The following is an 11,881-nucleotide window of genomic DNA, read 5'->3' as shown; positions in this document are numbered from 1 at the left end:
CAAACGCTAATCCACTCATTGGCTACATGGTGATATTTTGATGTTTTGAGTGTAATCGTGCAGAACGGGGAGCAACAGAATTTATTACAATCACGACACAAGACCAGTTTTTCAATCTGTTTTGTACATTCTGCTGTAGAACATACAATACAATGACCGGTGCATTGATGGCTTACGGAGCTTGAGTAACCTGTGTAACAATATTCACACACATATTTTGCACCCAAGAACTCTTTAAAATTGACAATACTGTAATAGTGGCTTCGGAAAAGGAAGAGAAACACAGTTTTTGGGTGCGGCCCCTCGAATGTTTTGGAATTTGGAGAGACTCCGTTCACCACCCGATATATACCGGTTGTATATAATTGTCCTCCAATTATATACAAATGTTCTATGGAACAATGACTCATTTTAACTCCTGCCACCTAAAATTGTCTGATGTTACTATTTCTAAGTTACATAACAATAGTAGGGTAGGAATTTAGCATATTTTTGTTTTGCTATTTTGCGTATTTACCCAGTAATAGAACTTTTGGTCCATTCATTTGACGCCTTGTCAAAGAGAATGAGGGGGAAATGACACAAAGATTTTAAAAACTTAATGTATTCTGGGCTTTTGAGAAAACATACAGGGCTGGAGCCTCAGAAGTATACATTTGCAGTAAAGAAAAATGTTAAACAAGCATAAAACCTTTGTCAGAGCACAATAAAATACAACTTCTTACGACTTACTCAAGCAGCAGTTACATTCCACTCCACTAGATGTCACAAACAATAACCCACGGCTGTGCTGGTTAAGGATTTTATTTTGAAGGTCCTGACCGGAACAACCGGCTTTTCGTTAGCTGGGAAGATTGTACTTTTTTGTAGCTACGAGAGGCGTACATCAAACAAACTCAACAATACAGACTGATTATAATGGCTGGAACGGCTTCAGTAGCTGGCGAAGTGTTCGTCGATGCTTTGCCATATTTTGACCAAGGTTACGATGCAGCAGGTGTGAGAGAAGCGGTGAGTAAACAGGGAGCTAACGTTAGCTAGCCGCAGCGTGTTTGCTAATGTAACCATGCTTAACCGAGACGGACACGGCACACTATACATTATTAATGGGACACTGGGCAGTTCAAAGCTAACGTTACGGCATTTAGTTTGTCCACATGCTAGTGTTTAGCACACTCATTGGTTAAATGAAATATTATGCTAACGGTAGATAACGTTAAAGTTAGCGTTTCAATGTAACGTTAGCGTTAGCTTCCTGCTAGCCTGTGTAGCATTGGTCAGAGGAAGCCACATCCCGCTTAGAAAATTAAAGGAACAAATCAGGTTAGACCATAAGTTAGTAGTTCAGGGTCTTTATTATCAGTGATGGCGTGGAGTGCTAGGCTGTATTAATGTTATGTTTTTCCTACTTTCCCTCTTAATGTGTTATCAGCTTCTATTTATTTGAACCATATTACTACAGCACAACAACGAAACAAAGTCTCCAAACTAGCTATATTTTTAGAACAGGTCCCAAGTGACACACAGTAAACTTTTGGCCTTCTGGGGCCTTTTGGCCTTTTGCCTGGTTTATCCAGTTTAGCACTGACACGTTGCATTGTTAATCCAAGTAAGATGCAGTGTACATGGCTTCAGTTTAGGGGAGAACAGAGACTATTTTCACAGCAGACATTTGCACACAACTTGTCATAGAAGGTAAAGCATGGGTGTGATTAATAACAGTAATGATACTGTTTGGCACCTGATTTAGGAGGCACATTACATTCATCAAAGAAAAGAAAAATTGAGCTCTGAGCTCGTAATTATGACTTGATGATGAGATCATAACATAGACAACAGAAAAAGTACCATCAGTATGAGTCAAGCTGACGTTAAACTAATCCATCATGCAAAAGCAATGTCGTATAATAATTCCATAAGAATTATGCATTCAGTGTCTGTGAAGTATACTCTGTTGTGGAGTATAGTTGATCTTCCTTTTGTTTCCCTTAATAGGGTGCGTTTAAACCTTTGAATAACCTTTTGTCCTCTAGGCTGCAGCATTGGTGGAGGAAGAGACCAGAAGATACCGGCCGACCAAGAACTACCTGGGCTACTTGCAAACACCCGACTTCTCTACTTTTGAGGTGAAAAACTCCTCAGACCTCTGACACCCTTTTCACATCGCAACCGGTGTGACGGAAATAAGAGCTAATTTTTCCTCTCACCCATTAGACGGAGATCATGAGGAATGAATTTGAGCGGCTGGCGGCCCGGCAGCCCATGGATCTCCTGAGCATGAAGAGGTAAACCTTCACACACTGCAGGAGTGTTTACAATTAAAGCAGCAGAATGCCTGAATCAATGGCCTGCATGTCTCTATGGGCACCTAATACATACACACACACACACACACACAGTCATTGAAAAATACTGCTGCGTCCAACAGTCTGATAGTTATACTTTTTGCTCATTTGCCTCGGGTAAGAGTATACACGTATAAATTAAAATACATTAGTGAGTGAGGTACTGCAATGTTTTCAGTGGTGGATATATTTTAAGCTTTTCTTGTTAATTCGCTTTAGGATTCCCTTTGAAGTCTAACTGCTTTTTGAAAAGTAAACTTAATCCTGTAACGAACCAATGAGCGAATTCAGTTCATGGAAACAGGCTAAGAAGTTACAAAATGTGCCACAGGGCATTTGTGCTGCCACTAGGCAAACGGCAGGGTGGGGTGAGTGAGTTAACAATACTGAGACACGCCACAATCCTGTAACATCACACTAATACACTGATTTAAAGCTGCGATTTATTATTTTCATTATCGATTAATGTAGTAATTATTTCCTTGAGTTGGTACAAAATGTTAACGAATAGCAAGAAGTAAAGTCTTCAAATGTCGTGTTTTTTTTTTCAACCAACAGTCCAAAACCCAAAGATATTCAGTTCACTATCATAGCAGACTACAAAAAACAGAATCATATTTCTGAAGATCGAACCTGTGAATTTTGCCTTTTTTTTTTTTTTTTTTTTTTTTTTTTTTGCTATTACTTCTAAGTATTAACAAATATTCCAAATAGTTGTCAAATCATTCTCCGATTATTGACGAATTGATAATTTCACTAATTGTTTCAGCTCTCAGCTAATTGTGTTTTTGTGTGGAGGGGATTCAAATGTGAACTCTTTGAACAAACCCCTTGCTGCTGTAAGAATATCAGATGTTAAATCAAGTGGAGTTTCATGTCGGTGCTCATTTATAAAAACCCAAACTGTAATAGATAATGCCAACAATTGTTAGTGTCGGCTGCAGTTATAACTCCACTCAACCATTTTGAAATGATGGCATGGGTGTATTTTTATTTGTGCTTCTCTTCCTGTGGAGGTATGAGCTGCCAGCACCCTCGTCAGGACAGAAGAACGACATCACGGCGTGGCAGGAGTGTGTGAACAACTCGATGGCCCAGCTGGAGCACCAGGCCGTCCGCATCGAGAACCTGGAGCTCATGTCGCAGTACGGAACCAACGCATGGAAAGTCTACAACGAGTACGTGACGGCAGTCGTTTCTCACAGACATTAACTCCGTGCATTATTAGTCTAAAGACTGCTAACACGTTACCTTCTCTTCCTCCGTCAGTAACTTGGCCTTCATGATTGAGATGGCTCAAAAGGAACTCCAGAAATTCAGGTGATGGGATCGCTGGAACATCTGTGGTGAATCAAAGTGTCGTCAAACAAGTTTTCACACGTTTACTAATTCCATTTTTCCTTTTTTTGCCAAACAGGAAGCAAATTCAGGATTTAAACTGGCAGCGTAAGAATGATCAGTTAGCCGGAGGAGCCAAACTGAGAGAGCTGGAGTCAAAGTATGTTGCTTAAAAGAGTTTATATCACTGTACACGGAAATGTGTCGGCAAGATTCCCCCTCCATTGTAACATCTGTGTCTGTCCCTCAACAGCTGGGTGTCTCTGGTCAGTAAGAACTTTGAGATCGAGCGAGCCATCGTCCAGCTGGAGAACGAAGTAACTCAGCTCAGACAACAGCAGGGGGACGAGAACAAGGAGAATATACGCCAGGACTTCTAGATGTCACCCTCGCAGCACTGATCTACAAACTGGTGACCCCTCAATCAGAAAGATGTCGTCTTGTTTCATTAACCGACTGCACTAAGAAGCAACCTGGGGAGGGAAAGTCACCTGTTCGGAGGAGATTTAACGGGAAACGGCTCATGTTCAACTGCATCATCAAATAACTTTGACGTTCAGAAGGAGCGGCCCAGAAACCTCAGTGAAGACGCACATCTTCAGCCACTAATTCTACAGTGAAATATACAGTGAAATCTACAGTGAAATATACAGTGAAATCTACAGTGAAATATACAGTGAAATCTACAGTGAAATATACAGTGAAATTTTTCTTTTCTTTTGAACTTTACCTTTATTTCCCCAAAGGTAAAAGATATTTAAAGCGAGACTATGTACGGTTTTCAACAAGATAAGTCATCTTACAAAATGGAGAGTTGAATTAATATGCAATAAATTTAATAGATTTTGGTGATTTAATGCTAGCAAAATAGAAATGGATATTATGTTGTTGACATTTCTAAGTTGGTTTATTGGCTTTAGGATCATTTTTCTTCTTGTGCTACAGTTATTCTAGCATTTAACATTATTCCATAAATGTCCGAAGAAACATGTACATAATCTCGCTTTAAAGTGTAGTTCATAACCAGCGTGTAGGTTTCAGTCTTCGAGGCAGACTAGAATCGAGTGTACATAGTTTGTCAAGTCTGTCGGCAAAGTATCTCTGTGAGCCTCGCCTTGACTTCACGTACTTTTTTTTATGATGTTTTAATAAAATAAACATTTCTTGTATTTTCTAGTGTGGATTGGACTTTTTTCACATCAGAAAATCATATAAAATTCATATGATCACTTTTCTCTTTGTAATTCGTTGTCTCCTGTGTTCAGTCTCCTCTACCTTTATGCAACGGGACGGTGTCTACTGCATGACGGTACGGTAGATTCTCACTCCCCATATGATCAACAGGCAGCCTCTGGGTCAATTTCAATTTTTCATAGAATTGAAGGCCCAATTACCAGTTACAAAAACGCTATTAAACATTACATTGCGTGCTAAATCCTCGGCCTGCACAACAGGAGGAGCTATCTGACACTCATTGCTGGTGCGAGTATTCCCCGATGAGGCTTTTTATCATTCATCTACCGTGGTTTAATAATTTCACACAAACTGTTTGGCCACTCCAGATTAAGTCCAAGATATATCTAATTAGAATAACAAAGTCAAATACTTGATTACATATTAACTGATCGCACTGGGGAAACATTCAATGTGTACTCTGTAAAACATTGACAGGACTTTTGCAATGAGGGGGTTTAAATCCTTCAAGAAGTAATTTTGAAAGTAAACTTCCCGTGTTTGTTTTGTAAGCCTCTTGCTAAAATCTGCCTTATGTCTGTTAATGTCCAGTTTTGTATTTTAAGCTTATTTTCTCCAACACCAAAGGAAATTAATAAAAAAAACTTGAAATATGTCACAAGATGTCAGAAGTTGAGCTTGACTAATGTACCTCTAATTTGAAAAACAAAAACAGTAAATCATCATTTATTGCCACATTCCTTACACAGTGTGCATAACAATCATTAATCGCACGTCATCCTCTGCTAAGCCCAGCTGCACCAGATTGCCTGCGTGGTTGTTGTGTGAAGCCGGATGTCCAGCATAGAAGGAGAAAGGTAGCGCGGTAGGTAGACCGGATCTGTGGAGCTTCTGCCAACACTGAAGGTCATGCCCATTCACTGTCTTTTACAACTCACACACATCTCTCTCACTCACTCACTCACTCACTCACTCTCACACACAAGTTTGCAGGCACCTTTATACCGATTGCAAAGAAACTATAGGGTTGTGCAAAAACAGCGCCAGCCACCGGAAGCTAGAGTAGCGGTATGTCATTTTGGCCATGCTCCGGTCTATATGCTGAGAGTGTTGAGAGCTGGTACTAAAGTTACAGTCTCTGGCAGGTTCTGGTTCTGGTCCGGACCTCCTTTACTCTGGAGAAACTTCTGCCGATGCCTGTCCTCCTGACGCTTCTTCTTCTCCTGCCGCTGCTGCTCTTTCCTCTGCTTGTTAGATACCTGGGGGGGGGGGGGGGGAAGAGAATAATTGTTTTTTATTTCAGTAATTTCCCTGTAAATGAGGAGTGTTTTGATCAGGGCAGCAAACTCTGGGTCTGAAAAGTGAAGCCAATGCAGAAGTGCCCTAAACTTGCATTATTTATAATAGCCAGCAGGGGGCGACTCCTCTGGTTGTGAAAATGACCCTAATTCTCACTTGATTTATTCAATCAGTAAACATTGTAAACATGAGTTTATGATCTCAACTGCTAGTGTCAAGTCTTCTTCAATATAGCATGATTTAATTTAGTAAATTATGATCCATTTAGAGTAAATTAGATTATGTTTATGTGTTTTTAATTCATGAAAGGTAATTGTAACCATTCTGGGTGAAGTCAAGTATTTGTTTCACGACATATTAAATGACAAAAATGCTGCAGTCTGAAGGACTGGTCAGTTTGTGAGTGAGAAAAACATTCCAGTGAAATCTAAAATTAAAAATGAATTTGGATTGCAATTAATACAGCTAGACAGGCTGCTGATAAACCAGTCTACCTTTGGTTTTTGTACATTGCTGCCCTCTGCTGGCTGTCTGTGTTCGCTGCAGTCTGTGGCTGAAGCGCAGCAGTCTGAGCAGGACCCTGAGGCACTCTGGTCCTGGCAGGACTGGCACAGCACGGAGCTGACGAGCCATTCCGCGTTGATGGTCGCCGCACTCAGCTGGAGCAGGTTCTCCTCATCGCCTGGGGCAGAAAACACACACACACACACATGAATACAACCAGTCAGTGTGATCTGATCAATCCCGGTCACGTAAAGCAATAAGTCTACTCTAATACAGACTGACATTTTTATGGGATCAATAGAAAACGTAGCTGAATAGACGAGTTTGAATGCATGATGGTTATGAAGTTTGTCAAAAAAAAAAAGTCCCTCCTAGTCACTGATAGTAGTTTCTTTATGCCCCGACAGTCTAATTCTTCCGGGAGCAAATGAATCAAGTGGAGCTTCTGACCGTGAATTCCTCGATTCCTGATGGAGCTCAGGATCACGTTGTCCTCCTCTGAGGCTGTGGGAGACGGGTTTTTCCGTCTGTCCCTCTGGCCGTCCCCGAACGCACGCTGGTGGCCTTGTGATTTCTGAAGATTCTGGGAACAGCAATAGCGAGAAACACTAAATCTTCAATAGGTGCAAACATGACATGATGCACTCTTGAAATTGAAAGAGGTGGACCTGGAGTATACTTAATTGGGGATGTTTTCCCAAATTCTTATCCCCTGAATGCCCAACATACCTCTATGCGGAGCTGAGCAGGAATCTCAGAGTTGTCTCCAATCCGCCTCACGCTGTCATAATGATCGCCATAGCGGTAAGCGATGTGCAGCTCTCTGCATGCCGCCTTCTCTACGCCATTTATCTGCAACGAGAACAGCACATACAAACTAGGTGGTGTCCCAAAAGTGAGTTAGAATTCATCATTAGACTGCATCATCAATTAGGTGATATGATTTGAAAGTCTCTGCCTCTGTCCATACCTCCCACAGTGGTGTGTTGAGCTGATGGATGACCACTTTCACCTGTTGACCGCGAGCAAAAGCCACAATAGCATCGTTCCCAGCGAATGTACCGGGCTGAGAGAGGTTGGACACTGTGCGGAAGGAAAGAAAAACAATTACTGTGTGGTCTTACCCTGTGTGATCATTCTGTCTTGATCTTTCTACGGTTCCGTCACAGCAGATATGCTGTATAACTCCTAAAACCTTGTCAATATCCTCAACTGTCATTTAACCTTTTTTTATATATTTCAAAATTGATTATATAAGAATTGTATATCCATTTCATTGTAATGAAATAAAACATTTTAACTAGTTAAATCGGTCAAGAATTAAATTTCTGAAGTCAAGACAAACGCAAATGTGTTTCACAACCATGTTGGCTTGTGACACCTTAAAACAAAGCAATGTCTATGTGCATCCTTTATCAACAGTCACACATGTCGACTCATTGTGACCAGTTTAACCAAAGAGTGAGTTTCCTCGTATTTTATTTACTTCCTCCATTTTTTTAGAGGCCTGAAAATCAAAATGATCCCTCAATTCACAGGTAAAAAAAAAAGCAAACATCAGAGGAATGTCTGGGACATGCACTGACATGCAGCATCTGTCACTCCATTGCAAACAGAACAGAGCCACCAGGGGTCACTGTATAGTTGCTGGTCAACATTGTCCCACATGGTCACATAGTGATATGTCAGAATAGTTCATTGTGTTTGAGGATTTGTGTAAGAGCGTGTTTGTGTAAGAGTCTTCTATCTGATGACAGAATTTTCTTTTAATTTACTCAGTGGGTGATTCTCTTACAGTGCTGTGTAAAGGGAACGTCGTCCTCAACAAAGGGTTCGAAGTCTTGTCGATGGGACATCATATACTGGACAGTCTCCTGCCGAAGCCGCAGGTGACCCCGGGACTGACCCTCCAACTGGTCGCCTAGAGCTCTGAACAGGCAGTTCCTGCAAGAAACAAAGACTGGTGTGTCCACACATGACTGCCTCATAGTTAAGTGACTCAGTGTCAAGGTTCTTGGCCAGCATGAAGGTTATGTTGTGTTTAAGTAAAAGGCTTGTATTCCACTCGTGCATTCAACAGAGTTGGCATTAGCTGGCAAGCTTCTGGGTGTTGGAGAAAACAATGACTTAAGTCCTGAAGATCACAAGGCTCCCAAACCTTCTGCCCAGTAGTAAGCATGACTGATAGACAAGACTGTATAGTAAATCAATCAAACTCTCATCTGTTCAATAAGCTTTCCCTGGTTGTTTTCATATTGTAAATGACACAATACCGCCGTTATCGTCAGTTGGGGAAGACAAATCATGTTTCAACAAAGTGAAATTTGCCTCTACTGTGCAGCCACCATGCAACTACGAATACTTTGCAGTTAAATGTACTGTACATTGTTATTGATTGTGGGCTGGGCAGTTGAAGACATTATGTTCCTCATGATGAGACTGCTGTCTCCAGCTTGAAGCACTCTGTACATAGCAAAATTAAGGAGACACGTGTTGCAGCATCAGTGAGGGTGGTGGACAACACAGAGGGAAACAAAGCTCCGATAGAGCCCACAATCTTGTTTTTTTTTTGGCTCTTACCCATCTCCGGGGACTTCTCTCAGCTTGAGCCCCAGGGCCTGGAGCTGATTGGAGAAACTGATAAACTCTGCTCCTTCGTCGCCATCCTGAGGCCGGTTCTTGCGGTCCTTTACGATGGTCCTGCGTGCCGCCCGTTCATCCCTCTTGCGCTCCAGTTCACTCTTCTTGTTGCTCCGTACAGGTTTCGCCGTCTGCTTCCTAGACATGTTGGCTATAGTCGTTTCTGCAGGCCTACAACACCAAAATATGTCTTCTTATAGGAATGACCCGGCACCTGCATCAACCACTGCCAAACATCTGGAGCCGATTTAGAAAGACACAGAAACAGAATATTTAAAGAGATGTATTGTTTTCTTAAAACATCACCAAGTTTGTCATTTCAGCCAGTTAGTCGTCTGTGAAGCTGTAGTTTGAAAGAGATACAGATTCAGTCATAATCTGTCCCTGATGTAGAAGACGTTAAGCAAAACTCCATCAGGAGCTCTGACACTTTAATGCTGGGAGTCTTCGACCTTTCACGGTCCGATTCTCTGGTGCAAACATTCTAAATGTTATTTATTAAGCAACAATTTGTTGCAGTGTAATCCCTGCTTGGTTCACATTGCTAACTGATGTTCTCCGAGACGTGTTTCGATGAAAAGCATATTGTCTGAGTAACAGGATAGCTTAGTGAAGGGGTTTTGGTGTAAGTTAGATGTTTAACAAATTGAAGACTGCATGCAAGATAAAAGGGAAAAAAGTAATGTATCGGATTCTTTCACACTTGAGGGATGATGTTTCTTTTAGATAAAATGTGATATGGCCGAAACTGAAACAATATTAGCGTTTAATTACGTTGACTGTATTGTCACATTGTTACTGAAGCTACATTAGATAACAATAGGACGAGTTTCGTTATATAGCTAGCAAACGTTAACTAGTTAATAGTATTGTTGATAACTAGCACTAAGTGACGTTACTTGGGGTTTCATCGTTGTCAGGTTAGCTAACAAGAAGTCGACAGCTAGCAGTTAGCTAGCTAGCATACAACGGCTGGATATGAGCTAACGTTACATAACAACTCCTATCTCCCCGCTGGTAGCACTCACTATATAGTAAACAAATGGAAAACGTAACAGTTAATAGATGTATGCTTACCCTCAAAAAGCTGCGTTCTACAAAAATATGACCATGTTTCGTTTTCGTTTCTTTTTTGGCTCAGGAGATGAATGTAGTGAGTGTAGTGTCCGTTTTTGTTTACAACTTAACTTCCGCATACGTAATCCATGTACGTCAAAAACGTACGGAAGCGGGAATGGGCCAAACTAAAGACGTTTGCATCTACTAACTACACCAAATAAATATTAATACAAACGTCTTGACAAGTTTAAAAGAAGGCTTTGAAAGAATTATACGTGGATACGTAGATTGTCTATCTATCTGTCTGTCTATCTGTCTGTCTGTCTGTCTGTCTATCTATCTATCTATCTATCTATCTATCTATCTGTCCATCTGTCTGTCTGTCTATATATCCATCTATCCATCTATCCATCTACGTATCTGTCTGTCTATCTATCCATCTATCCATCTATCCATCTACGTATCTGTCTGTCTATCTATCCATCTATCCATCTAATAGTTGTCACAAGTCGAAAACTCTGAGTCATCATATATTGCAGACTGTAACTCAGGACAAAGTAGGAGGTTCAGTTACGATTTTGAAAAAGATGTTGCTTCTGAAAATCCCTCCACACTCGGCTCTCTTCAACTCTTACAAAATCTGCTCACTACCAACTCCTTCTGATGACTCCACACAGTTGATGAAAATAATGTGGGGGAGGAGTGGGCCGAGAAGCAATAAACAGGATATTTGCTATGTAAAAAGACCAGCAGACACACTGAGACAAAAAAAAATACCCGTAAGACATAAAATTGCATCAGAAAACAGAAGGAAACAGTAAGACTATACTACTTCCTAAACCTGAAAAATTAAATAAAAAAATGTATATCAAACCATCTGGCGTAACAGAAACCGAACATACATATGCAGACGTCAGCTGGTGTGTGGTGTATTACAGAGCGTAGTGAGTGATGGCATTGTGTGTTAGCAGATGTAATGGCCTGACGGCTAGCCATGCATTTGTGCATTTGTAGCAATCAGCGTCAGTCACCTGAGTGGAACAGTGGAGCGGCCAGCCAAGCGTGGACAACATTTTTACTGTAGGCCTTATGTTGTACCATTATGTCAACTGATTTCACAATGTTATATTTATGACTGATGTCCTTTTCTGGAGACACTTACAAATTTTTGACAGCTTCACTGACTTGTATATATATATATTACGGCTTATGTCAAACTGTTTCTTCCCAGCTGAGCTCTTCCAGTGTAGCACAGTTGTTTTTTGCTTGAAACCAAATACAATATTTTCCGTTTTTGGTAAATGTTGGGATTTTAATGCAGGAGATGGTCCACAGGAGGTAGACAATATTACTGTGGGTACACTCAACATTTTCTAGCACACTGCTAGTGGCATCTGCATGCAGATAGTGAACAGCAATGTATCTTTCCAGAAACAGGGTCATTTGATTCCCGAGGCTCTTGACATATTAATAATTTTGTTGTTTTTATTGTATGCATGTTC

General features: G+C 40.9%; 2 protein-coding genes across 3 annotated transcripts; one reads left to right on the top strand and one right to left on the bottom strand.

Annotated features, from left to right (window-relative positions):
• Positions 1 to 835: 835 nt before the first annotated feature.
• bcas2 (BCAS2 pre-mRNA processing factor) lies at positions 836 to 4,859 on the top strand. The gene is made up of 7 exons (XM_031868907.1): positions 836 to 1,011; positions 2,034 to 2,126; positions 2,215 to 2,285; positions 3,362 to 3,523; positions 3,615 to 3,665; positions 3,763 to 3,843; positions 3,937 to 4,859. Exons 1-7 carry the CDS (start codon positions 919 to 921, stop codon positions 4,061 to 4,063), a joined length of 678 nt encoding a protein of 225 aa, XP_031724767.1. The 5' UTR covers positions 836 to 918; the 3' UTR covers positions 4,064 to 4,859.
• A 728-nt stretch (positions 4,860 to 5,587) lies between these two features.
• On the bottom strand, positions 5,588 to 10,551 carry otud3 (OTU deubiquitinase 3). 2 transcript variants are annotated; one of them, XM_031868906.1, is made up of 8 exons: positions 10,398 to 10,551; positions 9,261 to 9,491; positions 8,476 to 8,624; positions 7,651 to 7,763; positions 7,410 to 7,532; positions 7,131 to 7,263; positions 6,671 to 6,858; positions 5,588 to 6,136 (listed from the first exon to the last, which is right to left on the bottom strand). In XM_031868906.1, the coding sequence occupies exons 2-8, from the start codon at positions 9,464 to 9,466 to the stop codon at positions 5,972 to 5,974; spliced, it is 1,077 nt and encodes a 358-aa protein (XP_031724766.1). In that variant the 5' UTR covers positions 9,467 to 9,491; positions 10,398 to 10,551; the 3' UTR covers positions 5,588 to 5,971. The 2 variants fall into 2 exon arrangements, with proteins under 2 accessions (XP_031724766.1, XP_031724765.1); XM_031868905.1 differs by having other exon boundaries at positions 9,261 to 9,557; positions 10,398 to 10,550.
• Between the last annotated feature and the right edge of the window lie 1,330 nt (positions 10,552 to 11,881).

The sequence above is a fragment of the Anarrhichthys ocellatus genome, unplaced genomic scaffold, assembly GCF_004355925.1.
Source record: "Anarrhichthys ocellatus isolate YVR2014 unplaced genomic scaffold, GSC_Weel_1.0 scaffold44, whole genome shotgun sequence".
Taxonomy (NCBI): domain Eukaryota; kingdom Metazoa; phylum Chordata; class Actinopteri; order Perciformes; family Anarhichadidae; genus Anarrhichthys; species Anarrhichthys ocellatus.
Note: the sequence above shows the minus strand (reverse complement) of the source record. Positions and strands in the feature narration are given on the sequence as shown.